The sequence below is a fragment of the Talpa europaea genome (genome assembly GCF_964194135.1).
Source record: "Talpa europaea genome assembly, chromosome: 5".
Lineage (NCBI taxonomy): Eukaryota > Metazoa > Chordata > Mammalia > Eulipotyphla > Talpidae > Talpa > Talpa europaea.
Window position 1 is genome coordinate 69,145,625 of NC_140071.1, and position 26,442 is coordinate 69,172,066.

The 26,442-nt window shown below is 38.7% G+C and overlaps 1 protein-coding gene across 1 annotated transcript in view; it reads left to right on the top strand.

Moving 5' to 3' along the window:
* Positions 1 to 26,442, top strand: part of MAN2A1 (mannosidase alpha class 2A member 1) — a gene marked incomplete at both ends in the record, with an annotated part of 192,386 nt that overhangs the window by 163,509 nt on the left and 2,435 nt on the right. The window contains 2 exons of the mRNA XM_084234307.1: positions 2,819 to 2,952; positions 16,237 to 16,431. Of these exons, the coding sequence (XP_084090433.1) occupies positions 2,819 to 2,952; positions 16,237 to 16,431 (329 nt within the window). The remainder of the gene's footprint in view (positions 1 to 2,818; positions 2,953 to 16,236; positions 16,432 to 26,442) is intronic.

A 26,442-nucleotide genomic window follows, 5' to 3' on the forward strand; every position in this document is an offset into this window, starting at 1 on the left:
TTGAACAAAAAAGGCAGTAGAGAAGATACTGATTGATACAGGGATTCAGAGGTGATAAGCATGATTTTAGGGTTCCAAAAGAGAAAATGGGTAGTAGAGTTTGATTAATTTTTATAAAACTTGCTGCTGGGAGGCCTTTATTCTTCATAATACATATATTTAAGTATCATTTACATGTCATCAATCATTCTTCTTTCCTTAGTACTAATTATTGCTAATACCAATGTTTCCTGGAGTCAGGGAGATAATAAATGAATGCTGATGTCTGGTGTATCCTTGACACAAGCCCACATTTTATATGTGATCTATAAATACATTCTGTGCTTCCACACACAAAAACTACACTGCTTCACATTTTACTTTGTAGTCTTCATTAGGCATAATCATGAGATCATGCCATAAAGACATGAACACAAATAGAAGAAAAATAATGGTCTTACATCAGGGATTTAACAAAGGTTTAGGGAGTTGAGTAAACTGGAGAGTGCACTGAGGGTGTATAGTGGGGCAGTCATTACCTAGTGCCGGCCATTGTACCAAGGGGAGGGAGGCCAGCGTTGCTAAATTTTTCAGTGTTTGAAGACGAATCCAGAAGTCTGTAATTTTTTGTGAAACTGCTCAGTTGTGAATGTTGACAAAACTTTTTGAAAATCAAAGCAAAACATCTCTGCTAAATGTAACTCTTGAACCACCCGTTTTTAAATCCTGTCTTAAATTTCCAAAGTTGGCCTCTAAATAGGGGACTAGCCATTAGGTCTTAAGCAGTGAGGAACCAAACAGTGTCATTTCTCTTTACTGATAAAGATCATCTGAGAAAGAACGATCTTCTGGCCCTGTTCCTAGTGATTGAAAAGATGTGATATATATACACATTGGAATACTACTCGGTGATTAAAACCGATAAACTCATGCCAACTACAGCAACATGAATGGAGCTGGAGAGGATGATTCTAAGTGAAATAAGCCAGAAGGGAAAAAGTAACTGGGTGGTGTCACTTGTATGTGAAATATTAAAAAACCAAACAACTGTATGTCAGACAAAACCAACCTTTGAAAGCTGCAGCTTTCTGAGGTTTTGGGGGGACGTAGAGCACAATGGACTGTGGTGAAGAACTACAGGTCTACATATGTTTCAATGATGGAAGTGCTGTGGTGACTACTCCTGAGGGGGAATCCTATATGATCAAAACACTAGCAAGGATATAAAATGATGATCCTTCAATAAAAATTAAAAAAATTAAAAAGATTTAAATGAGCAAGAGAAAAGTGGGGGAGGGGGCTGTAAGCATAAAAGCAATTTGAATACAGTCCAGGAAATTACTGAGTGTCAGATATTATATGGACTAACATTTGGAGGTAGGGAAAAGAGTTAGAAATGGCCAGATACTAATGTACTAGTTTGGGTATGAAATGATCAAACTGGTCTCCTGACTGGAAGAGAAACTTAAACCAAGACTGCCTTGTACTTCATATCCCCAGTGCCTAAGGAGCAAGTTCCAGACAATTTTCTTATAGAATGTGAATGTAGTAACAAGGAAAGTTCTGATCATCAGTGCCAATTTTATATGCCAGATACCAAAACTGAGAACAAAGAAACTAGGTACAACTGGTGCAACTGTATAAGAGTAATAATTATTAAAATATTTTCTGCATTGCCCTTTTATTCCAAATAGTCATTTAATACAGTAGCATTAAGAAAGAATAGATAGGGCCTCCCTGGTGGCGCAGCGGTTGAGCACCGGGTTGCGAAACTGCCTGCAGCCTCTGCAGCGCCAGTTCGATCCCCGGCTGCTCCCTGGCCACCGGAGGAGGGTCACACATGGTGCGCAGACCTCTCCTGCCGCCCGCTGATCCCCTCAGCAGTTACTTCGGTCCTTCTGCCTGCTCTGCTCCCCGCTCTGGCTCTGGTGAATTCTCTCGCCCTCCCGCGCTTCTGACTGTACCCAGTGCTTGTATGTATGTATGTCTAAATAAATAAATAAATAAATAAATAAATAAATAAATAAATAAATAAATAAATAAATAAATAAATAAATCTTTAAAAAAAGAAAGAATAGATAGATGGATTCGTGAATGAATGTACATATATTTTTAAAATATATACAACTTTTTTTTAGTATAATCCTACATACATAACTGTGGCTCTGAGTGATTTTTTTTTAATGTTTAAATATAGTCTCCTAACTAGCATACAATTTAAACTAGTGGAGATGTGGAATTATTGCATAAAAAAAAAAGAAGCCTAATATGACTACTTTTTGAGCTTGAGGAGGCAGTGTGGTGCTCTCACTGACGTAGTAATCAGGGAGATTACGTGGAAGTTGTGGGGTCTTCAAGTTCTAGAGCTTCTTCAAAGACTCACCACATGATGTAACCTAAATTTTATTTCAAATCCTTTTCAGGTTCATACCCTTTATAGTTGTCTCATTACACCATGTGTGATACGCATTTCCTCATGAATTTCATACACATTTTTATATTCTAAATGCTGCCACCAAAAATGTTGGAAGATTTAATTTACTATTTAGATTTTTTTAAGTTTCACTTTAATTTTCATCTGCCCTGTCCATTTTAAAATGTCTTATCAGATTTTATTACAGATTAATGAATAATTGAGAAAATATCCTGTTCTATAAATTTATACTAACTGCTTTGAGCTATTATTGAGACAAAGCCCACAGTGCTGTGGGTGGTGTTATCGATCTATCTCCTGACTGGAAGAGAAACTTCAACCAAGACTGTGCCTTGTAGTTGATTGATCTTCTCTGTATGTTTGTATTAAATAACCCTGGCCGGTTTGTGTTTGTTTGTTTGTCAGGTCAGATTGAAGTGATCATGGATCGAAGACTCATGCAAGATGACAATCGTGGCCTTGACCAAGGTGTCCATGATAACAAGATCACAGCTAGCTTATTTCGAATACTACTAGAAAAAAGAAGTGCCATAAATATGGTAGGAAAAAAAAAACTAATTTTCTTGTTCTGATACTTGTCCTTTGCCACCCAAATTTTGAGATTATAACTTTTCACTTTTTTATTTTTTAATAATTTCCAATATTGAGAACTTTATAATAAATTTAGCCTGTCTTCACAGAATGAAGATTTTGCGTGTGTGTGTGTGTGTGTGTGTGTGTATCTCAGATTAGATTTGTTTATAGGTCATTTTATTTTATTTTTTATTATGTAGAAGATAATATTAAGGAATCAACTGAGGTGAAATTTTCTGCAGTTAGTTTGAAAGAAAGAAATGAGTTGAAGGGTTGGGCTAAATAAGATTTAAAAAGGAGCTCATCATGTACTTAGGAAATTTGTTTGATTAGTAAAATGTATTTGAAATCATAGCGTACTGATTGTAATCTTAGGTTCATCAATTGAAAATGGATTTAGTTCTCTTACTTCATTTCTCAAAGCAAAAAAATCCCCATTTCATGTTAAAATGCCTGACCATACAACAGAGCCATCAAGTGTGCCCCCACATTTTCTCCTTTTCTCCCTGTATAATTTCAATCCCTCTGTAATCTCTTTTACTTATATGGCTTTGGTGACTTCCTTCACACAGATGGAATCCACAAATATATATCCCCAGCTTTGGTTTCACCTCTGACCTCAGACTCATCTATTTGCTTCCTGATATTTTTTTTTCTACCTTTCTCAGTGCGCCTCAAGTTCCAATACGCAAAACTCACTCTCATAACTTCCCTTACACCCAAACTGGCTCTTTTCCAGTATTTCCTCTCTTGGTAACCACCAACCAACGCTTTTCATCCAATCAGAAGTCATCTCTGATAGAAACTCTCTCATTGGCCATTTTACCTTAGCAGAAATCACCATTGTTAGCTGTCTCATTGCCTAAATACTTCAAATCTGTAAACTTGTTTTTGTTGCCCACCTTAAACTAAAATAGCATCATGTATTTCCTGAATGTAGCCTGTACACATCCTTTCTGCTCCCCTATTCTTGCATATCTGTTCTTCAGCAGTAAACAGTGTTTTTGTTTTTTAGAAACCAGATCTGACCTCACATTCCCCTGCTTAGTCTCTCTGATGTCTTAAAAGCCCAAATACTTATTATGGCCTACAGAGCCCTAATGCCATGAACCCTGCCTTCTGCTCATGTTGCCTTATGCTCTGGGCTCATGGGTTTTCTTCTCATCCAAAGTGCTTCTCATACATTCCACTTCCACAGGCTTTTGCACATTTATTTTTATCCTCCTTGCTCAGTTTAGATCAGAACTCACTTTGTTAATTACTTCTTGATGAATCAGATCCTCTTCTATGCTCCCTCAAAACCATATATATGGTGATTATTTGATCACTGTCTTCTTTGGACCGTAAACTCCCTGATAAGAGACTAGGTCTCTCACTGCTTCTAAGATTCCTGGTAAAGGAAACACCTAAAATATATTATGTGAGTGACTACAAAAATGTGTAAATTAATGAGCTGTTATGGTACATTATGCTATTATATTTATCACAATCACTGCTTACTGCCTAGTCACCATATGTGTATTCTATTCCCCCCATGAGATTCCATGGACTTGTCTACTTGATTTATATGTGCCCCACAGGACTTCCTAGCCTGTGTTAGGCATTTATAAATAAAATACTAGTTGATTGAATGAATTTGTAACAGCTAATTAAAGCAGAGAGTTCTTCTTACATCTAGAATATTTAAGGAAGATGATTTTAATATCCATTTTAGATGTTAAAACTTACACCAGTTCTTGGTAGTCATAGTTTAAAACAAGTACCACCTTAGTGTTAGGATTAAAATTGTAAAGCCTAGTCATATTCTGGGTGCTGCTAATTACTATCTTTTTTTCCTCTTGAAAATATTTCTGGCTTTTATGATTTTTCTGCCGTAATTTATAACACTTCTGTTAACTCTGACAATAAGAATTTTCATTTCAGATCTATAAGACTTCGTCTTAGAACTTAAATCATTTGTTTATTCCTATTTAAAATTCTTTGGACTATAATTGATTTAAATTTATTCTAATGTTTTTTTTTTTTTTTTTTTTTTTTTTTTTTTTAAATAAATTTTATTGTTATATTCCCCATACAATTGCAGCCCCCCCATTCTGACCCCAATCCCTCCCCTCCCGCCCCCCTAAAAGTGTCTCTGGTTCATAGTTTTTTGTTGATTTTGATTTTCACTATCTTATAGTTATTCATTTTCCTGGTCCCTTATTTAAGTTTTCTAGATTCCTGCTATGAGTGAGACCATCCGGTATTTTTCTTTTTCTTTTTGGCTTATTTCGCTGAGCATGATCCCTTCCAGCGCCATCCATGTTGCTGCAAATTGCATGTGTTTATCTTTTTTGAATGCTGAGTAATATTCCATGGTATATATGTACCACATCTTCTTGATCCAGTCATCTATTTTTGGGCATTTGGGTTGTTTCCAAAGCTTAGCTATTGTAAACAGTGCTGCTATAAACATAGGGGTGCAGGTGTTCTTTGGAATTGATGTTTCTGTGTCCTTTGGGTAAATACCTAGGAGTGGAATTGCTGGATCATATGGAAGCTCTATGTTTAGTAGGTCCAGAAATCTCCACACAGCTTTCCACAGTGGTTGGACCAGTTTGCACTCCCACCAACAGTGCAGAAGAGTTCCTTGTTCTCCACACCCTCGCCAACATTTGTTGTTGCTAGTTTTTTTAATATGTGCCATTCTCACTGGTGTAAGATGGTATCTCATGGTAGTTTTGATTTGCATTTCCCTGATGACAAGTGATGTTGAACATTTTTTCATATGCCTGTTGGCCATTTGCATTTCCTCTTCAGAGAAGTTTCTTTTAAGCTCTTCTGCCCATTTTTTGACTGGATTATTTTCTTTGTTGTTGTTGAGTCTCATCAGCTCTTTGCAGATTTTTGTGATCAGTCCTTTATCATTAGTGTTGGGTGCAAAAATGTTCTCCCAGTTGGTGGGGTTTCTCTTTGTTTTTGTTATTGTCTCTTTTGCTGTGCAAAAGCTCTTTAATTTGATGTAGTCCCAGCTGTTTATCTTTGCCTTCACTATCACTGCTTTGGGTGATGTGTCTGTAAAGATGTCTTTGATGTGCAAATCACGTAGTGTTTCGCCTATATTTCCTTCTATATATTTTATGGTTTCAGGTCTTATGTCTAGTTCTTTAATCCATTTTGAGTTGATTTTTGTGTATGGTGTGAGGTGGTGGTCAAGCTTCATTCTTTTGCATGTAGCGACCCAGTTTTCCCAGCACCATTTATTGAACAAACTTTCTTTGCTCCAATGCATATTCTTTGCTCCTTTGTCAAAGATTAGTTGACCATAAATCTGTGGGTTTATTTCTGGATTTTCTATTCGATTCCATTGGTCTGTATGTCTGTTCTTGTTCCAATACCATGCAGTTTTGATGATTATGGCTTTGTAGTATAGTTTGAAGTCTGGGAGTCTGATGCCTCCATTCCCTTCTTTTTTTTTCAGGAGAGCTTTGGCTATTCGGGGTTTTTTGTGATTCCATATGAATTTCATCAATAATTGTTCTATTTCTTTGAAGAATGACATTGAAATTTTGATTGGAATAGCATTGAATCTGTATATTGCTTTTGGAAGGATGGCCATTTTAATAATGTTTATTCTTCCAATCCATGAGCAGGGGATGTCTCTCCATTTCTTTGTGTCTTCTTCTATTTCTTTTAACAGTGTTTTATAGTTTTCTTTGTATAGGTCCTTTACCTCTTTTGTTAGATTTATTCCCAAATATTTGATTTTTTTTGTTTCAATAACAAAAGGGATGGTCTTTTTGATTTCTTCTTCTTCAGATTTATTGTTTGTGTATAGGAAGGCTACTGACTTTTGCGTGTTGATTTTGTATCCTGCCACTTTACTGAACTGATTGATGAGTTGAATTAGCTTTTCTGTGGAGTTTTTGGGGTTCTCTATATATAATATCATATCGTCTGCAAATAGTGATAGTTTGACTTCTTCTTTTCCTATTTGGATTCCTTGGATGTCTTTCTCTTGTCTTATTGCCCTGGCTAGGACTTCCAGTATTATATTGAAAAGCAATGGTGAGAGTGGACATCCTTGTCTTGTTCCAGATCTTAATGGAATTGCTTTCAGCTTTTCACCATTGAGAATGATACTGGCTGTTGGCTTGTCATAGATGGCCTTTATGATGTTGAGGTATGTTCCTTGTATCCCAAGAATTTCAAGGGCTTTTATCATGAATGGGTGTTGCACTTTGTCGAAAGCTTTCTCAGCATCTATTGATATTATCATATGGTTTTTATATTTCTTTTTGTTGATGTGTTGGATAACGTTGATTGATTTTCGGATGTTAAACCATCCTTGTGCCCCTGGAATGAATCCAACTTGGTCGTGGTGAATTATCTTATGGATACATTGTTGGATTCTGATAGCTAAAATTTTATTGAGGATTTTTGCATCAGTGTTCATTAGGGAGATTGGCCTGTAGTTTTCCTTTTTTGTGTTGTCCTTGTTCGGTTTTGGTATTAGTGTAATGTTGGCTTCATAAAACGTGTTTGGTATTGTCCCTTCCTTCTCAATTTTTTGGAAGAGTTTGTGAAGGATAGGCACTAATTCGTCTCTGAATGTTTGGTAGAATTCATTTGTAAATCCATCAGGTCCTGGGCTTTTGTTTTTGGGGAGGTTTTTTATTACCATTTCAATTTCGCTAATTGTAATTGGTCTGTTTAGGTGTTCTATTTCTTCTTTATCTAGCTTTGGGTGATTGTAGAGTTGTAGGAATTTGTCCATCTCCTCTAGATTGTTGAACTTGTTTCCATATAACTGTTCATAGTAGTTACTGATTATTCTTTTGATTTCTGCTGTGTCCGTTGTGATTTCTCCTCTTTCATTGATGATCCTGTTTATTTGTGCTTTCTCCCTTTTTTCCTTTGTGAGCCTGGCTAGGGGTTTGTCTATTTTATTGATTTTTTCAAAGAACCAGCTCTTGGTTTCATTGATCTTTTGGATTGTTTTTTTAGTTTCAATTTCATTTATTTCTGCTTTGGTTTTTATTATTTCTTTTCTTCTACTGGTTTTGGGGTTTTTTTGTTGTTCTTTTTCTAGATCTTTGAGCTTCGAGATTAGGTTGTTTCTTTGCGTTCTTTCTTGTTTCTTGATGTGAGCTTCTATTGCTATATATTTTCCTCTTATTACTGCTTTTGCTGCATCCCATACATTTAGGATATTGGTGTCCTCCTTGTCGTTCAATTCAAAAAATTTTTTAATTTCTTCTTTGATCTCCTCATTAGTCCAATGGTCTTCCAGTAGTGTGGTTTTTAATCTCCATGAGGTAGGAAAGTTCCTTGCCTTCTTTTTATGGTTTATTTCTAGTTTGATGCCTTCATGGTCAGAAAAGATGGTTGATATGATTTCAATCTTGGTGTATCTGTTGACGTTTGTCTTGTGCCCCAGTATGTGATCGATCCTGGAGAATGATCCGTGTGCGCTTGAGAAAAATGTGTACTCCGTTTTTTTGGGGTTTAGTGTTCTATAGATGTCTGTTAAGCCCAATTGCTCTAGGTCCTTATTTAGAGCTTTAGTTTCTTTACTTATTTTTTGTCTTGTTGATCTATCCATTGTTGATAGTGGTGTGTTGAAGTCTCCCACTACGTATGTGTTTTCTCTGATGTCTGTTTTCAGAGAGGACAACAGTTGTCTGATATATTTTGGTGCTCCTTCGTTTGGTGAGTATATGTTAATGAGTGTTATTTCTTCTTGAAGTATTGTCCCCTTGATCATAATGTAGTGACCCTTGGGGTCTCTTTTTATCTTTTTGAGTTTGAAATCTGTTTTATCTGATATAAGTATAGCTGTTCCTGCTTTCTTTTTTGGTCCATTTGCTTGTAGGATTGTTTTCCATCCTTTAACTTTGAGCCTATTTTTATCTTTTGTAGCTAAATGTGTTTCCTGGAGACAGCAAAAGGTTGGGTTTTGTTTCTTAATCCAGGCTGCAACTCTGTGTCTTTTTATTGAAGAGTTTAGTCCATTTACATTCAGAGTTATTATTGATATGTTAACATCTGTATTTGCCATTGTGTTTGTCTTTCCTTTGATTTTATTTATTTATTCTTTTAATAACTTTTTTTTTTGGCCTTCTTTCATTGTTATTCGTCCCTCTGAGGTTCTGGCTTTAGGACTCCTTGTAGTATTTTTTGGAGTGGGGGTTTAGTTGCAATGAAATTCCGGAGTTTCTGTTTGTCTGGAAAGGTCCATATTCTTTCTTCAAAGAGGAAGGAGAGCTTTGCGGGATAGAGTATTCTTGGTTGGCATCTGTTTTCTTGGAGTCTGTTGACTATGTCCCTCCACTCTCTCCTTGCCCGTAGTGTTTCTTCGGAGAAGTCTGATGTCAGTCTGATTGGTTTTCCTTTGAATGTTATCTGTTTCTTCCCTCTTGCCAGCTTCATTATTTTTTCCTTGTCCTGGATTCTTGGGAGCTTTACTATTATGTGTCTTGCTGTATTTTTCCTTTCGTCGTGGAAGTTTGGTGTTCTTCTTGCTTCTTGTATATCAATTTTCAGCTCCTTCTTCACATTTGGGAAGTTCTCTTCAATTATCTCTTTGAATATTTTCTCTGTTCCTACATCTCTCTCCTCTCCTTCTGGTATTCCTATAACTCTTATATTTCCTTTCCTCATGGAGTCAGATAGTTCCCGAAGTCTTTCTTCGTTCTTTTTCCTTCGTACTTCTCTTTCCTTTTCTGTTTTGGTTCTTTTTATTTCTATGTCTTCAAGATTACTTATTCGTTCTTCCATTTCATCTATTCTGCTTTCATTGCTTTTCCCAGAATTCTTTAGTTCTTCCATTAATTCTTTGATCTCCTGCATTTCTTTTACTTCCCTCTTTAGGGACTCAATTTCTTTCTTCTGACCATTGTTTTCCCTCTCTAGGGACTCAATTGCATTCTTCTGATCGTTGATTATTTTTCCCTTATCATTGTTTTCCTTTATGACTTCTGTTAGTTTTTTAATCACGGCAATTTTAAATTCTCTTTCTGGAAGGCTCAGAAATTCTTCCAAGTTATTGTCTTTGCAATCTGGGGGCTGGTTTTCTTTTTGTGGTGTGCTTTTTCTCTGGAGAGTTGCTAGGTTGCGTGTGGTTCTTCTCTTCCCTACTGTCTGTTTTCTAATTTGCCGTATGCGTTGGGACACTGTGTAGTTGGGACTGGCCGGCATCTTGGGTGGGCTTCTCTGTTCCCCTCTGGTTCTTCCAGGAGTCATCTGTCAGTTTCAAGCAGTCTTTACTGGAGAAAGGTCCCTGTTCTAAAATGCCGATGTAGGGACACACTCCCCTGTGCGCCTGGTCTGCCCCGGCGGTGGGTTCCTGCTCCCCTCTGGGCTTGGACTGCAGGCCAGAGGGGGTCTGGCGTGGGCGAACTTCCCCCGCTCACCTCTGGCTCCTGAGGAAGCCTTCTGCAGGTAGTCTTTACTGAAGAAATGTCCCTGTTCTAAAATGGTGATGTGGGACACACTCCCTGCGTGTCTGGTCTCAGGCACACTCTTCTGCGCACCTGGTCTGCCCCGGCTGTGGGTGCTCGCTCTCCCTGTGGGCTCAGACTACTTGTTCGGAAGGGGCCCGGTGTGGGCAAACTCCCCAGCTGGCCACTAGCTCCTTCAGGAGCCTCTGCTGGCTTCAAGTCGCTAGGTGGTGCCAGAGATCTCTCCTAGAGCCCTTGGGGAGCTGATTTTCCACCCCGTGGGACAGGGAGCAGAGCGGGGATGGTAGGGTACACCTCAACGGCTTTGGGGTGCTGTGTCTGCCTTGTGCCCCACCGTCGTGGGGAACCCACGCCCCTAATTTCGTGCCCCGGGTCTCTGTTCCAAAGCCCTCAGTTCCAGGACGCAGGCTGTAGCCCAGATCAGTGGGGCGGGGATGGCGCCTTTTGAATCCTGCTCCCCTGCCTGGGCGCCTTGTTCCTGCTCACTCAGGATGGGCCTCCGCCGTCTCCCCCTAATTTCGTGCCTGGGTCTCAGTTCCAAAGCCCTCAGTTCCAGGATGCGGGCTGTAGCCCAGATCAGTGGCGCGGGAATGGCGCCTTTTGAGTCCAGCTCCCTTGCCTGGGCGCCTTGTTCCTGCTCACTCAGGGAGGGCCTCCGCAGTCTTCCCCTAATTTCGTGCCCCGGGTCTCAGTTCCAAAGCCCTCAGTTCCAGGATGCAGGCTGTAGCCCAGATCAGTGGCGCGGGAATGGCGCCTTTTGAATCCAGCTCCCTTGCCTGGGCGCCTTGTTCCTGCTCACTCAGGGAGGGCCTCCGCAGTCTCCCCCTAATTTCGTGCCCCGGGTCTCAGTTCCAAAGCCCTCAGTTCCAGGACGCGGGCTGTAGCCCAGATCAGTGGCGCGGGAATGGCGCCTTTTGAATCCCGCTCCCCTGCCTGGGCGCCTTGTTCCTGCTCACTCAGGGAGGGCCTCCGCAGTCTCCCCCTAATTTCGTGCCCCGGGTCTCAGTTCCAAAGCCCTCAGTTCCAGGACGCAGGCTGTAGCCCAGATCAGTGGCGCGGGAATGGCGCCTTTTGAATCCAGCTCCCTTGCCTGGGCGCCTTGTTCCTGCTCACTCAGGGAGGGCCTCCGCAGTCTCCCCCTAATTTCGTGCCCCGGGTCTCAGTTCCAAAGCCCTCAGTTCCAGGATGCAGGCTGTAGCCCAGATCAGTGGCGCGGGAATGGCGCCTTTTGAATCCCGCTCCCCTGCCTGGGCGCCTTGTTCCTGCTCACTCAGGGAGGGCCTCCGCCGTCTCCCTGCAAGCCTAGGTCGCAGGCGCGGGGACCTGGGCAGCTGCGATCCGGTCCGGATCCGCGCCGCTTTCCGCAGGCAACCTTACCGGGTGGCCGGGGCTGTGTGCTGGTGCTGCTCTCCTCCTGGTGGGCGGGGCTCTCTTTAATGGCGGCTGGAGCTCACCTCCGCGGCGGATCCTGCAGGGTTCGCCTCTCCCGTTCACGGGGTGTGGTGGCTGCAATAGTTCCTTTCCACTCACAGTCCCACTTGCTGCGTCCGTTTTTCTTGTTGGCCGTTTTGGTTTGTTGTTTCCCTCCTTTCTGCCGGTCGGAGAGTGCCGCCTCTGTGGGCGGGGGAGGGGAGCAGGGTTCTGCGCTTCCCTCCCTTCTCGTCCTCTTTTATGGCAACTTTCTTCTTCGGGCAGTTTGCTGGAGTCGTCCGTTTATCTTCCGTGTCCCAGTTCTCACTGGGACCTGCCGCTTTTCCTCCCTATTAACTTTTTTTAATGGGAGATCTTACTCGCAGCGTCTCCTCGCCGCCATGTTGCTCCGCCCCCCTATTCTAATGTTTTTATAAATCTAAGTTGGTTAAAATTTTCTTTTGCTCAACTATAGATTCTTAGGCTTGAATAAATAATTTCTTTTAAATGAAAATATGCTCTAAAGAATAGAAAATGCATTTTAATTTCTAATGACATTAAAAGATATTTACGAAATGTTACATATTATTTAAATCTTTTAGGGAGTGTTTTTATTTTCAATTCAGACACTATTATCTGAATTATCAATGGTAGAACCTGAGGTGAATAGACACTCTGGACCAGGAAGGTGCTTTCATGGGAGACCTTGGGCCCTCCAAAGCCTCATGAGAGTAATCTCTGCAGATGCCCATGGAGGACTGGCTGCATGGGTTGACTACCATCCATGGTAATGATGGTACAGTTCAACTGCAGTGGAAAACAGAAAGTGTCTCTTTGACAATAGCCCCTTTAGGATATTTTCCTTTGTTACTTACTCCCTATACCTTCTGCTGGTGACTGGTAGGGATTAGAATTACTAGAAGTGTTCAAGCATTGTAATAATATCATTTTACCTCTGAATACCAGTTCTTTTAAGGAAAGGAGGTTGGGAGATACAGATGGAAAACTTATAATTTTGTAAGGCACAGGAGAGTGTTGGTATTTTGAGGTTGGTCAGGTTTAAGAGCAAATGTTTAAGTTAGATGACCTGAGGATCTGTGATAAATTTGAGGGCACATCACACCTAGGAGACACAACTTAACTCCAAGCAGGGTATTTTCCAGAACATGTCTACAGCAAATTTGGCCTGTAGACCACCAAGCTTCAGCTCTGTGCTGAATGATATATATCTTTAAACGTTATGATTCAACATATTTTCATCATTTTCTCTTCTCTTTTGTCTTTTTATCCCGCCTTTTCTCCCCTCCCCCATATATTTTTCATTTATTTATATTGTAATTTCTTGTTACAGTAGTAGTTTAAGTTCCACAAACAGTTATCAAGTTCTCACCGTGAGTCTTGTACCAATGAATAAATAAAGGTGACCAAAAAACAATTTTTACTATCTTACATAGTTTAGTGAGTTCTTAAGTGGAAGAAATGGAAACCTTTGATGTTTAGGGATCAGATAACTCAGGTAGATTGAGTGAAGAGTATAGGGAACCTGGCAATAAATTCTGATTTATGAAGAAAGGGCTACACCACAGTGGAGATGATCATAACTTGATGTAATTTGGATGCAAATGTGCTGGAAATGATTTTGACTTCAGGTAAGCTGCAAGGAGAAAACAAAAGTATACATGTCTGAAGTCTTCTAACCAACATAAAATCAAATGATGTTTATAGTAGTATATTAATTACTGTAAGACTGAGAAATTTACCTATAGCCTAAAGAAACATAAAATTTCCAATAGCAAAGGTATGTCATAACATTTGGGTTTTTCCCAAAGTTTTATTGGCCTTATAAGGCTAACTGTAAAACATTAAAGGTAAAACATTACCTTTCTAGGGTATTAATAAAAATAGCAATAGTTCAGCAGTTAAATGTCTTGTTGAGCCCTTTATTGCTATAAATACTATAATATGTGGGTAAATAATACAGCCTCCTATGGGACTTTGCCCCACTTGGCCTATCTTCCATCAGTGTTATTTGTTTATAGTGCTTTTATGACCTTGAACCACAATTCTATAAACCTATCTTTTCTTAGGACAGTAAGTTGCACAGTTCTTGAAGTATTTTTTAAAGATTTTTTTATTTATGCATTTTTATTTATTTATGGGGCACAGGCCAGATGTGCGGGGGGTAGGGGGTGTGTGAGAGCATTTACCAGACACAGAACAGGGAACAGAACAGGCAAGCTGACTAAAATACACTGCTGAGAGGAGAACAAGAGAGTTCTGCTGCACCATGCGGGTAGCTCCCTAGCCTGCTGAGACTGAACTAGAGCTGCAGAGGCTGCAGATAACTTCACAGCACTGTGCTTTAATCCGTTGTGCCACCAAGGAGGCCAGATTTATGCTCATTACATTGTCTCCTTTGAAAAGACTTTTCATTAAAATGTCCTTGAGTTTGAATCTTTTTTTTTTTTTTAATTTAAAACTAGATGAGAAAAGAGACTTAGTTTTGATTCCAAAGAGAGCTCTCTGTAATCTTAGAAGTTTTTGAGTATGTCTGGAGTGGTGTTTCCTAACACAGGTGCAGAGTAATTTGGGACTGACTAGGTGAGATTTACCTGGGAAGGCTTGTAAGCTTTACCTTCCCAGGACCACACCTCCTGGATATTCTGATTCAGTAAATAGGGTTTTGGGTCAGAGATACATTTTTTTTTTAAAGCTCTGCATGTCATTATATAGATGGTCAGTGTGGGGAATCCCTGAGGGTCAGAGAACAGGAAATACATGCTTTTCTGCTTCTGAGGTATGTAGCTCACCAGTCAAAGAAGTATCCCACTAAAATGTCCAGGGATTCCTCCAAGAGGAAAGGACAAAGTTGGAGAGCTTTTTTCTGAATGTTTCTTGTCCTAGAATGGCCTTCATGCCTCCTGAACCTTATAAAGCAGGTGTTTTTCCTTTCTGTTGGAAACTTTCATCTTTTATTACTTAAAAATGTTTCCGTCAGCAATCCTGATCTAAATTATGCAGTCTTTTGATCTTGGGGTACATTGAAAGTGTCTTGTTGAAAATATCCTCTTTTTCATTTAGAATAAATTGTAGAATAAATGTAATGTTATTCTATAAACTGCATTAAATTTCAGTATTATAGAACATGTTATTTGCATTTCTTAATCTTTCCTTTACAAATGGGAATGTGGAATAAATACATTTTTTTACAACTCTTTCAGATCTAATATTTTTTTGTCAGTATCTTAATACTGTAGTGTCCCTCTGCTGTCTTTTAAAAAAATTTTTTTCTCCATGGTCTGAATTGTAATGACATCTACAGCTTGCTGTTGGCAAGATGCTCATCACTCTTTGCTAACACCCTCTGTTCAGTGCTAATCTGACATTCTGAATTTTAAGCTCTGTGTCTTCAATAAATCTTGTCTTTTCACACAGATAGTAGCTAAGCCTTTGATTTGAGGCCTATATTACAAAAAGAATGCAAAATCAGAAGTTATCAGTGAAATACCACTTATAAAAATACCACCTATAAAAAAAGGTCAAAAGACCTTTCTACATGAATTATTTTTTTTCTTTTCACTGCTTTTCTCTGCTTTTAGACCTTAGGCATTATTGATTAAGCTTCTACTCACTCTTAAACTTATGGTTTAAATAATTGTGTATGCCATATGGATATCCCAGTCATGGTAGACTTAATGTTTGAATATTCTGAAATGTTTATAAGTATGCACTATAGCAAACATTAAAGCATTTTAAAACTATAATCCATGTAAATGTTTGATAACTATTCTATAACATTCCTGGTTTTGAAATAAAGTGGAGTGAAGCAATTGACAGTGATTTACCAAAATTTAAAGAAAACAGATGCTCTAGATATCTTTGTATATGAATAAGCCATATTTATTTTGAGAGTTTTTAAAGAATTCTTATCATTGGGTAACATTTATAGAACATAGCTTTGGATTAGTACATGACTTTATGGTAAGTAAGTGTATAAATGAAGCCATGAGTATATGATGGGTAAGACCTAGGGGGAAAGAGATATCATTTGATAGTGTGAAAAATATATGAACAATCAATCTACTTTTAAGGTTTTGTGTAGGTTGAAGAAGTTATGCCTGTTCTAAAATATTTGTGAAAAATAACAAGATTTTTAATATTAAAGCGAGAGAAAAGGAGTATTTCTAAATTTGTAAGTTAAGTAGACTGCACATTTTCTTGTATTGCTTAGAAATGAACTTGATAATCTGCCATGCATTTTCTAAGACTAATATTTTTAAAATGTAATGAAATCAAAGTATTTGCATTTTTTTCTATTTAAATCCTATAGGTAATTCAGTTAATATGATGAGAAGGACAAATATGTCATTCTTAAGCATTTTTGTTTTTTCTTGATAGGAAGAAGAAAAGAAGTCGGTCAGTTTTCCTTCCCTCCTTAGCCACATAACTTCTTCTTTTATGAATCATGCCATCATTTTAATGGCAGAAAAGGTTTACATGCCCACCCTTCAGCTGCTTGGTGAATTCTCTCCATTGCAGTCATCCTTGCCTTGTGATATTCATCTGGTTAATCTGAGGACAATACAGTCAAAGGTATATCTAGTTTTCATAAATATATTTGGGGATTGGGAAGAAGAAAAAATACTATAAGCTTTACTATGCTTTGAGGAATCATAAAGAGGACATCATGTTTAAGTAAAATCATCATGCCTTTCATTTGTCTACTACTCTGTAGTTTAGACTATATCTTGTTACTCATTAATTTTATTCTTGATACGGAAGCTAAAGCTGGCTGGAGTCCAGATATCTAGTAGATGGGAAAACCATGCCTTCAGATCAGGTCCACTAGCATTTCCATTCATTTCTCATTGTTAGTATTTCTCAGGAGCTAGAGAAATAGAAAGCAGAGTTTAATTATTTCTGTATTGAATATTTTGTATATTCAGCTATTTCTTTTGAAAATCACTGCAACCAAGACCTTTGCTTTGAGAAGTCAACTATTCATAGAAATATAAAGATATGTTAGAGAAAGAGCTAGGGAAGTATTTAAATTCCTTTATACTGCTTTAGGTTACATAAATGCCTACTTTTAAAGTCAAATTGGATTTGAAAAGGAGAAAGACTAGACACTTGATATCATTTTTTACATTTTGTGGAACTATCTTGATATTGTAAAATGACATATGCTTAGCTGGAAACAGTTAGAGGTTACGGATTCTGTGGCAAGTATCTTAAAATAAATAACCTGAGTATAAAGATATTGTTCATGTTTGAAGACAACATAAGTGAAGAAAAACGTTTAGTTTAAGGACAGAGTACTAGAGCAAACCAGGTAAAGTCAAGATAAATGCCTACACATTTGGACATTTAGGACTTTTAAAATTGTATGTCCAAGATATGGAACTTATGCCAGACTATGTTGGAAAAGATATATATGACTTGTAATAATGAATAAAAGTGAATGTTAGAGGCCCATGTGTATATTGCCATGTAAATAACCAGCATCTATGTGCCAGTTACTGCTAATAACACTTGGGGATAGTTGTGAGCCAAACAGACAAAAATCCCTACCTCTCTGGAGCTTAGATTCTAATGGGAGGAGAAAAGTAATTAAAGAAAAAAATCTGATTACAAAATATATGTTAAATTGTGATACCTTCTATGGAGAAACAAAAAAAAAAAAAAGGAGGAGGGAAGGGCATTTTGAAAAAAGTAAACAAATTTGAATAGAGTATTTGGAGAGAGCCCTACAGAAAAGAGAAAAATCTGAAGGAAGTGAGAAAATAAAAGAATCACACAAACTTCTGGGGTAGATGATCTAGGCAGCACTAAAAGCAAGTATGAAGGCAGGAGATGTAATCAGAATGGGGGCTGCATGTGAGCTGGGCTTTTGTTTGATTCCTGTTATATCCTTGTTGGGTACCAGCTCAATCCTTGCCTGGGTTCATTGTGCTAGCAGAAGAGAGAAAAGTCAGGATGCTCTTTGGCAGGGCTAGCAACAAGTCTGCACTGAAGGAGGAGGAGGCAAGGTACAGCAGCAACATTTGCAGCATCTGTGGGTGGTCAGCATAGTATGTGGGCAGTGGCAGCAATAGCTTCTGGGTAACCGGGTGGCCCTCCCCTCCCAGGCAGCCTCCTCGGGCTGCCCAGCAGCAACAGCAGCAACAGCAATTGCAGTGGCCAGTGGTAAGTAGTGGTCATGGCAGCCCCCTGGGCTCTGGCTGCAGTAGTACTAGTGAGAGCTTTCATCTACCCGCCTCCCACCCCGCAGAAGCCTTATTTGCTTTTATATGATTTCTAGACAAAGCCAGCACTGGGCCAAATTTATGCCTAGATTATTGCTTTGCACACATGCAGAATACATCTCAAGGCTACATGTTACCTACTAAGCCACCTGTGCTAGAAGGTCATGGCAAAAAACAGCCTGAGAACCTGAGAAAACTTTTTTCACAATCATCCTGTAATTTTCCTGCTTAAAGCCATGACTGTACATAGTACTAGGGGCGCAGTAACTATTTGTTGAATGAATGAACCTGTTTTTCTAGGATTTTCCTACAGTCTTTTGTGGGTCAACAAGAATACCCTACAGATGGACACCCTTGCTGAGATAACCTGTCATTAATTATTCATTAAAGGGAATAAATGGACAGAACAGAGGCATCAAAGACTCTGGCCCTCTGATCACCTCCTTTGGGCACAGGTGTTAAAGAGCATCTGGAAGGATCCTAGGTCGCCTGAGGAGCTTGGCAGTCATATCACTTAGCTTCATTTCTGAATAACTCTTTTTCAAGATTGCTTAAAAATGATTGTTTTCTGGAAGCAACTTCAGCTGACTAGAGTCAATGAGCATAAGGGCTTTACCCTCCACAGTGTAAGGCTAGCATCTGTTTCCAGGTCGTCCCTTATTAGTCATTGCCTCGCTTTACCTTCTGCCTGCCATTGGGTCTCTTCCTGTCATGCAAATCTGACCACATCCCTGATTAAAATCCTACTGCCTGATGAATTGGTGCAGACCCCTGAACATTCAGGCCCCCTGTGGTCTGCCTCTACTCATTGACCACCTGACTTCCACTTGTGTTTCTCACTTCAGCACAGATTCATTCCCTCCACTCCCTGTGAGTAAGTGATGCTGGCTCAACCACCTTTTCAAATGGGGCTGATAACTGGATATGCCTGCTTCTATCTTGAGAAGTATAAATGCTGGGAAAGCTCTTTGAAAACCAAAGCGTTTTGTAAACATACATTGCTACTGTAACAATGCCTACTGTATATGCCAACTTGGGACTAGGGAGCAATCTAAGAATGTAGAGTTTTGACTAATAAGGGCAAAGACAGATGCATGATTCCGAAGTTAACTACTGGGCTGGCCCCCTGATCAGAACTAAATGTTCTTTTGTATTATCATAACAATTGATACCAGTTTCTGTGTTAGACTTTGAATCTGAACACAAATTTCTAGTGGTTGTTTAAAAGCTCATTAGTAATCCAAGGGATTGATTGGTCTGTCCATATCATTTCTTTAAAAATTGCTCTCTGTCCCCTGACCTCTGATAATAGGAAGATAATCATCAGTGGACTCTAATGTAGGTATTGATTCAAAGAAACCTTGGTACAAATCCAGAAGCCAAACCTAAACACTTTGATTGTGTTTTTGCTTTTGTGTGCCAGCATGTAATAATGAATTGCTCATTTAGATATTGCAATACATTTTTCCCATTGAAATAATGTTGACGTATTGGTTGAGTTACAAACCAGTCCAGAGGTCTACATTGACCTGTATCTAAGTAAGCCTTTTCCTAACTACCACCTTACAGTATTTCTGTGAGAAATGCATCTGAGGACCAGCTTGACATGAGAAGGACATGTTTTGCTTCCTGCCTACCCTCTTCTGTCAGCTGTGTGATGGAGACCATGCCTATTTTCCCCTCCCCCAGCCGCTGTCTGAAGACTCCTCAGTTCTAAACTTAAGTGACTCTCTGTGGCTCCTCATGGAGTAAGGGGTTATGGGGTATAGTATCAGTGACAGAAGTATGATGGGGTACTGGAGGTGTACTTGTCCATTTAGGTGGCTCAGCATTTCCAACTACTTATCCTCAGATTCACAGTATGTAGATAACACTGGGGAGACTTGTAAAATTGACTTCTAACAGGTTTCCCCATCTGTGAGATTCCGATTCTGATGGTCTGGAGCAGTGAGCCTCGGAATCGGTAATTCTACATGATACTAGAAATTGTAGAGTTACCACCACTTACTAAGTTGGTGAAGTAAGGATTAGTGAGATCAAATGATTGAAATAAAACTACCCACGTACTGATAGAATCAGGACCTACATCCAGATCTTCTAGATCTGAGTGTTGTCTGTGATCTCAGAGGATAATATTTGCGTTTTTAAGAGTTGCTGCATCTGTTCCTCATATTCGTTTGTTTGTTTTTGTGGGGAATGCTATATATTTGTAGTCAGATGAAAGGAGAGTAGACCTTTCGTAAAACTCTGCTCACAGCATAGTCTCTCTCTAGAAATTTAACTGTTAACCTTCTCATCCTGTAGACCCAGCTTCCAAATCCTTCTCTTCACCAACCTCTTTCCCTGTACTATTAAGAGCTTAAAATATTAAAAAGAAACTTCTATAAAAGTTAAAAAACTGGGGAACGGGAGCACCACTTAAGTGCCCTAGACAGGAATGCATGTCACCAGAAAAGGATGATGATTAAAGGAGAAGGGAATCTTTGTAGAGAGGATGCTGGGAGAAACTTGGGAGGACCGATCATGGGTTAGGTTCTGTATATTAGAATTACAGGTTCATCCTGGGATGCTCACTTTCCAGGACCAGGGAAGAACTCGATTAAGCCATTCAACAGCATTTCATGAAGCCATTCTGCCTTGATGTCTTGAAAAATGATATGGAGTTTGACCATCTTTTTTCAGATTATGTATACTGCTTATATGTTTAGGTACATAGATATAGTTTTGCCATGTGTTCTTTTCAGTTTCACATTCTATGCAAATGAGAGAAAAAGTGTTTAGATTTTAAAGATTATGTAAGTTAGTTAAAATTTTGTTATCTGGCATAAGACCTCTAGTATTTAGCTTAGATATACCTCCTTAGATCATTTAAGCCTCATTGTCTTTGTCTTTAAAAATGACTGTTAATTAACAGTTTTTATTCAGATTAGTTAGGACAGTACAAACAAAGGATGCCTCACCATAATGTCTACATAGCAGATGATCTATTTTTGATTAATAGCCTATGTAAGGCTACTTAATATTAGGTCACATAGACATGACTTTTACCAGGTATCATTTTGGAGGGACCCCACACATGGACTTTTTTTTTTAAGATTTTATTTTATTTTTTTTATACAAGAACCAGGGTACAGGCCAGATGTGCGGGAGGGTGAGAGGATTCACCAGAGACAGAGCAGGGAACAGAACAGGCTGACTGATGAAATACACTGCTGAGGGGAGCAGCGGGTGAGACAGGAGAGGTGTGCTTCGCCATGTGGGATTCTCGCCGGCTGGCTGGGATCGAATCCGTGCTACAGAGGCTGCAGACAGCTTCACAGTGCAGTGCTCAACTGCCTGCGCCACCAGGGAGGCCCCACACATGGACTCTTGTAATGTTCATAAATAACTTCCTACGAGACGGGTACTGTTGCCATTATCATTCTCCTCCTTCCTGCCTTCTATATAAAATGAATAAACTGAGGCATGAAAAGTTTAAGTAACGTCTCAGACATATTTAATATTTTATATATTGTATTTAAATTATTCATTATGTAATTTATTTTGGTTTTTCCTTAACTGTTTCTTACAAATAATTATTTCAACATCAGCACCACTTATTGAATAAGATTTTCTTTCCTGACTTGTTTATAACCCCCCCTTCTTTTCTATAAGAGGCAGTTTGAGGCTTTTACTTTATTTTGCCTTTCTTATAAGAATTGATTGGTGCTTTATTGATCTCCCTAGCTTCTGGAAAGGTGAAAATTGTGGCAAAATATCTCTTTGTTGTGCATATCTAACAACAGCTATTCTGCTTCCTTTTCTGTCATGTTAGTTTGTTGATCAAAACAGGATAACTGTTATTGGGACATTTTAATGAGTGCCCTGGAAAGTGAATTTCTACTGATTATTTCCTGTTGCAGGACTTAGAACACTATAATTTTCTAACCTGTCCGGCTGCCAGAATGCACTGAATGATGATTGTTATTAGGCATTTTTAAGGAATCTGTGCAGGTTGGAGAAATCTTCCCAGCAGGTATTTAGCTGTGCCTAAATCTCTTCTACCTCATACTTTTGTGAGGAAGGGAGGTTGTAGGGGGAGGGGAACCACACCCCTCTTATGGAATGTGGTCAAAGCTAGGGCCCCTCTCTTTCCTCAGAAAAGAATATGTACACATACAATGTTCAATAGTCTTTTACTGATTTGTGAGCCTCACTGTATTGATGGATAAATCAGATTTCCCTTGTTATGGGAGAAGAGCTCACATTCACATTTTGAGTTCTCATCCATGTTGGTGGAGGAACCCTTGCCTGTTGCTTTTCTGAAGAGAGCCTGTCAGGCATATGCAATTTTCAAAATGGCCTTAAATTTTGTTAAAATGGGATGATGGATAGGTGTTGAATAGGTAGCAATTAAAATTTCAAATCCTTTCTTTCTGAATTTATATGTTTTGATATATATCATGTTTTTAGCTCTGCTGGAGTCATAGATTAGATTTTTTTTTTCCCAAACATAGAGGAGTGATCTTTAGTTTATAGCATTTTGTTACATTACATTGAAAGTAGTTCTCCCTTTTCCTCTCCTGGTTGGTATCTGTCACCACCAACCATTCGCTTGTACAAAGACAGGAGAATGAAACTGTTAAAAGCACAGACTTTGGAGTCAGAGCATCCCCATTAGAGTACATTTTCTCTACTTGCTGACCAGTCACTTGGAACAAGTCACTCAATTCTCTAAATCCAATTTCCTCACTAGTAACCTGGCAATGATAATAGTATTCACCTTAGCAACATTAGAGGATTAAATGAGTTAATGTTTATAAAACATTTAGAACAGCATCTGGCATGTAGTAAGCACTGAATGCTTGACAGCAAAGGTTTTCAGCTGTGGTGGGTCTGTCACGAGTGGTTAGTACAGTAATAATGGAGTAAAAATGGCAGCACTTTTTTTATGAATCGGAGAATGTCAAAGTTTATTGCCAAGGTATTTCTTGATGTCAGTTTAGCTTGTATTTCTTTTTATACTTCATTACTAATTCCTCAGATATTTCAAAACAACATACCTAAAATTACCACATGCCACACACTATGTTAAGAATCTTACTTATTTCTCATAACACTCCTGAAAGTAGGCAATATTTGTACCCCATTTTCTACGAGGGGGAATGACCTCACCTGGAAATGATAGATACACATTCTGGCTAACAGGCCAGTGAATGGTCGTGCTGAGATGCATTTCTGGTGTATCTGACTCCAGAACCTTTCCTCTTACTGAGAAACAAAAGGGAACAAGAGTGCTGAAAATGTTGAGGAATAAATACACTGCCTGTTTTTCTGTTGTCTACTCAGTAATAATGGGCTACTCATAGATGAATACATCAACCATCGATGGCAAAATATTATGGAAGACTAACGGTGGGTTATTAGTGATAATTGCTATTGGAGTATGAGACATAATGCTTTATGGGAGGAATATTCCTGCATATTTAAAAGTAGTAGACCAACCTTGAATACCACCTCAACTATTTTAAAGGTTGTTCTGAGATGAAATGATTTCATCCATGAAAAGCATTCTGCACAGACTCTGACACACACACAGCAGGTGCTCAATAAATGTTAGCTGCAATTAGTTACTGTCACTGTGATTGGCCTTCAATTCTCAGAGGCTCTTCATGATTCTGGCCTACCTCCCTGAATTTTTAGGAGTTAAGTGATACTCAAAGTCATGTAACTCCTTCATAACAGTCCCAAACCTTGTCTTTGATCCAGCTTACTGTAAGGCCTAGTTGTTTCATTCATGCAAACCAGACCAACTTCCCAATGTCGATCCAGATGCTAGAGAAGTCTCCCTGGCCACACCAGACTAGGAGCTGGATATTTATTGGTTCATCCTTTGAAATAAGTTCAGCAGTGGATTTTCCTTGTGTGACTTTGGAACACCACAACTGTGATTTGAAATATTTTACTAAGATACTTAATATATGCTCACCTAGCACAGTGTTTGGTGAGATTTCAAAATTTGTAAATTCCCTTTATAGCCTTCCCTCCTTTCGTGAAGTCCCAATATACTAATGTGTTAATGAATATCTTATTACCTTCAAAATCTTATTACTGTCCTATAACATATAGTATGAGGTTATGAAGTATCTTGTGCTCCATGCATAGTCATAATTTCCCTACTTTGAAAAATAGTTTTTTTTGGAAATGAAATGTCTAGACAGATTTTGAACCTGGAAAAAATAGCTGCTTGGCCTCAGGTACTTGAGCTTGAAAATTGATACTTTCATGAACATTTAATTTTTAAAAATGTGGACAAGATGATTGCTATTTTTGATGTTCTAGTTCCTATAAAAATGATGTCATTTATTTTTTACAAAAAGTACAACTTTTCCATCAATGAAAATTTTTATGTCTTTTGTAGTGCTTGTTTAAATCTCTTATACTGCTTTAGGTTAAAATGAAAAGTGTTTGTAGAAGAGCCTCATTATAGTCATCAAACCAGTGGGGTCTGAATTTGGACTTTGGTGTAATTTTTGTATACAATTATAACTTGTAATGAGAGGGGAGTTCTCTGATTCTTTAGCTGCAAATTTATGTCAATAAAGGAAATTTATAAATTAGGCATTAAATTGGAATATTTAATTTGCAGCTATTACGAAAATAATCACCAAGATTTATTTGAATTCCATAGATAGAAGTAAAAATAGCACATATATACTAAGGATGGCCTATGCTACACCCTTAACTGGGCTAAAGTCCTTGTTATGCTATTTCATTTCATATCATTTTGGTGGTAAAAGAAAACCTGTTTTGCTGAAATCAGCAGCTAGTAAATTGCAGAGCTAAGATCCAAATCTCACACTGTCTGACTCCCAGCCTGGATACTAAGCCACTTATTTCTGCATCCTCTGTACTAATATATTCTGTTCTATCCATTAAGCTACTTTACAGAATGTTGCGTGGGTTAACCCACACCATAGCTTCCTGGAGGAGGTAGACATACATTAGCTCCATTTAACAAACAAGGAAACTGATGCTTAGGAAGAACAAATACTATTCCAAGGGTTCACCGTTATTCTTTATTATTCCTCTGGAGATCTTATGACTATAATAAATGAAGGATTTTTTCATGTGCTATTTTGAGACTGAAGTTTATTGAAATTTAATTACAAATATTTATCATATGATTTAAATTTGCTATGTGTATTATGTGGTCCTGTGATGACTCAGAGTTCCTTAAATGACTTTTTTCTCTTCCTTCAAACAAAAATCTTAGCAGTACCACTGCAAAATACCAGTGTGAAATGTCATAAAACAGGTTATTCCAGCCAAGAATCTGAGGTGAGGACAGCTTTAAATTGTTCAGGCACATTAAAATCAAATTAGGGTGGAAATGCTGGCAGTTTTTCAGAAAAGATACTCTATGGCACATTAAAAAATGTGTCCCCTAGTGAGGAAGATCAAGAACTTGGACATATCCATATCTGTAGTCACAGAAAAGGAAAATCGATCATTTCCCTCATGTTGTCAGCACCATGCAATACACAACTCTCCTTTGAATAACTACGTAAACATTGCAGTGATTTTTAATTCGTTTTGCTTATTATCATAAACATCGTCCCACGTTAGGAAGCAAAATTTATTAAGATGTTTATAGTTAGGGCCTCCCTGGTGGTGCAAGGTATTAAGCACCACACTGTGAAGCAATTCACAGTCTCTGCATCATGAGTTCAATCCCCAGCTGGCCAGGGAGAAACCCCCAAGGCAAGGCAGACCTCTCCTGTCTTGTCCGCTGCTCCCTTCAGCAGTGTATTTCAATCAATCTGCCTGTTCTGTTCCCCACTCTGTCTCTGCTGGATCCTCTCACCCCCCCCACATCTCTGGCCTGTGCCCCAGTTCTTATATGCATAAATAAATCTTTAAAAAAAAATGTTTATATTTAAAATACCCAAATACCTGAACCATTCATGGCATTTTTTAAATGAAATCAAGAAATTTTACTTCAAGAAACAATATATTCGTCATTCTCTATTTTTCTTTTTGCCTGAACAAGAAAATACACTAATAAATGTGGTTGGCTTACCAAGTGATAAGCATAACTAATTAATTTAAATGTCTCATATAAAATAATATATTAAAGATTAAGGATGTTAATGCAGTAAGCGACCATTCATACTCAATAAAGGAGCATGTTTCACTTTCAAAGTGGATGGTACATCATTCAACAATCAGATAAATATTAAATTCATGGCGAGGCAGACCTCTCCTGACTCACCCACTGCTCCTCTCAGCAGTGTATTTCAGTCCATCTGCCTATTCTGTTCCCCACTCTGTCTCTGGTGGATTCTCCTCCACCCTCCCCCAACTGCCACATCTGGCC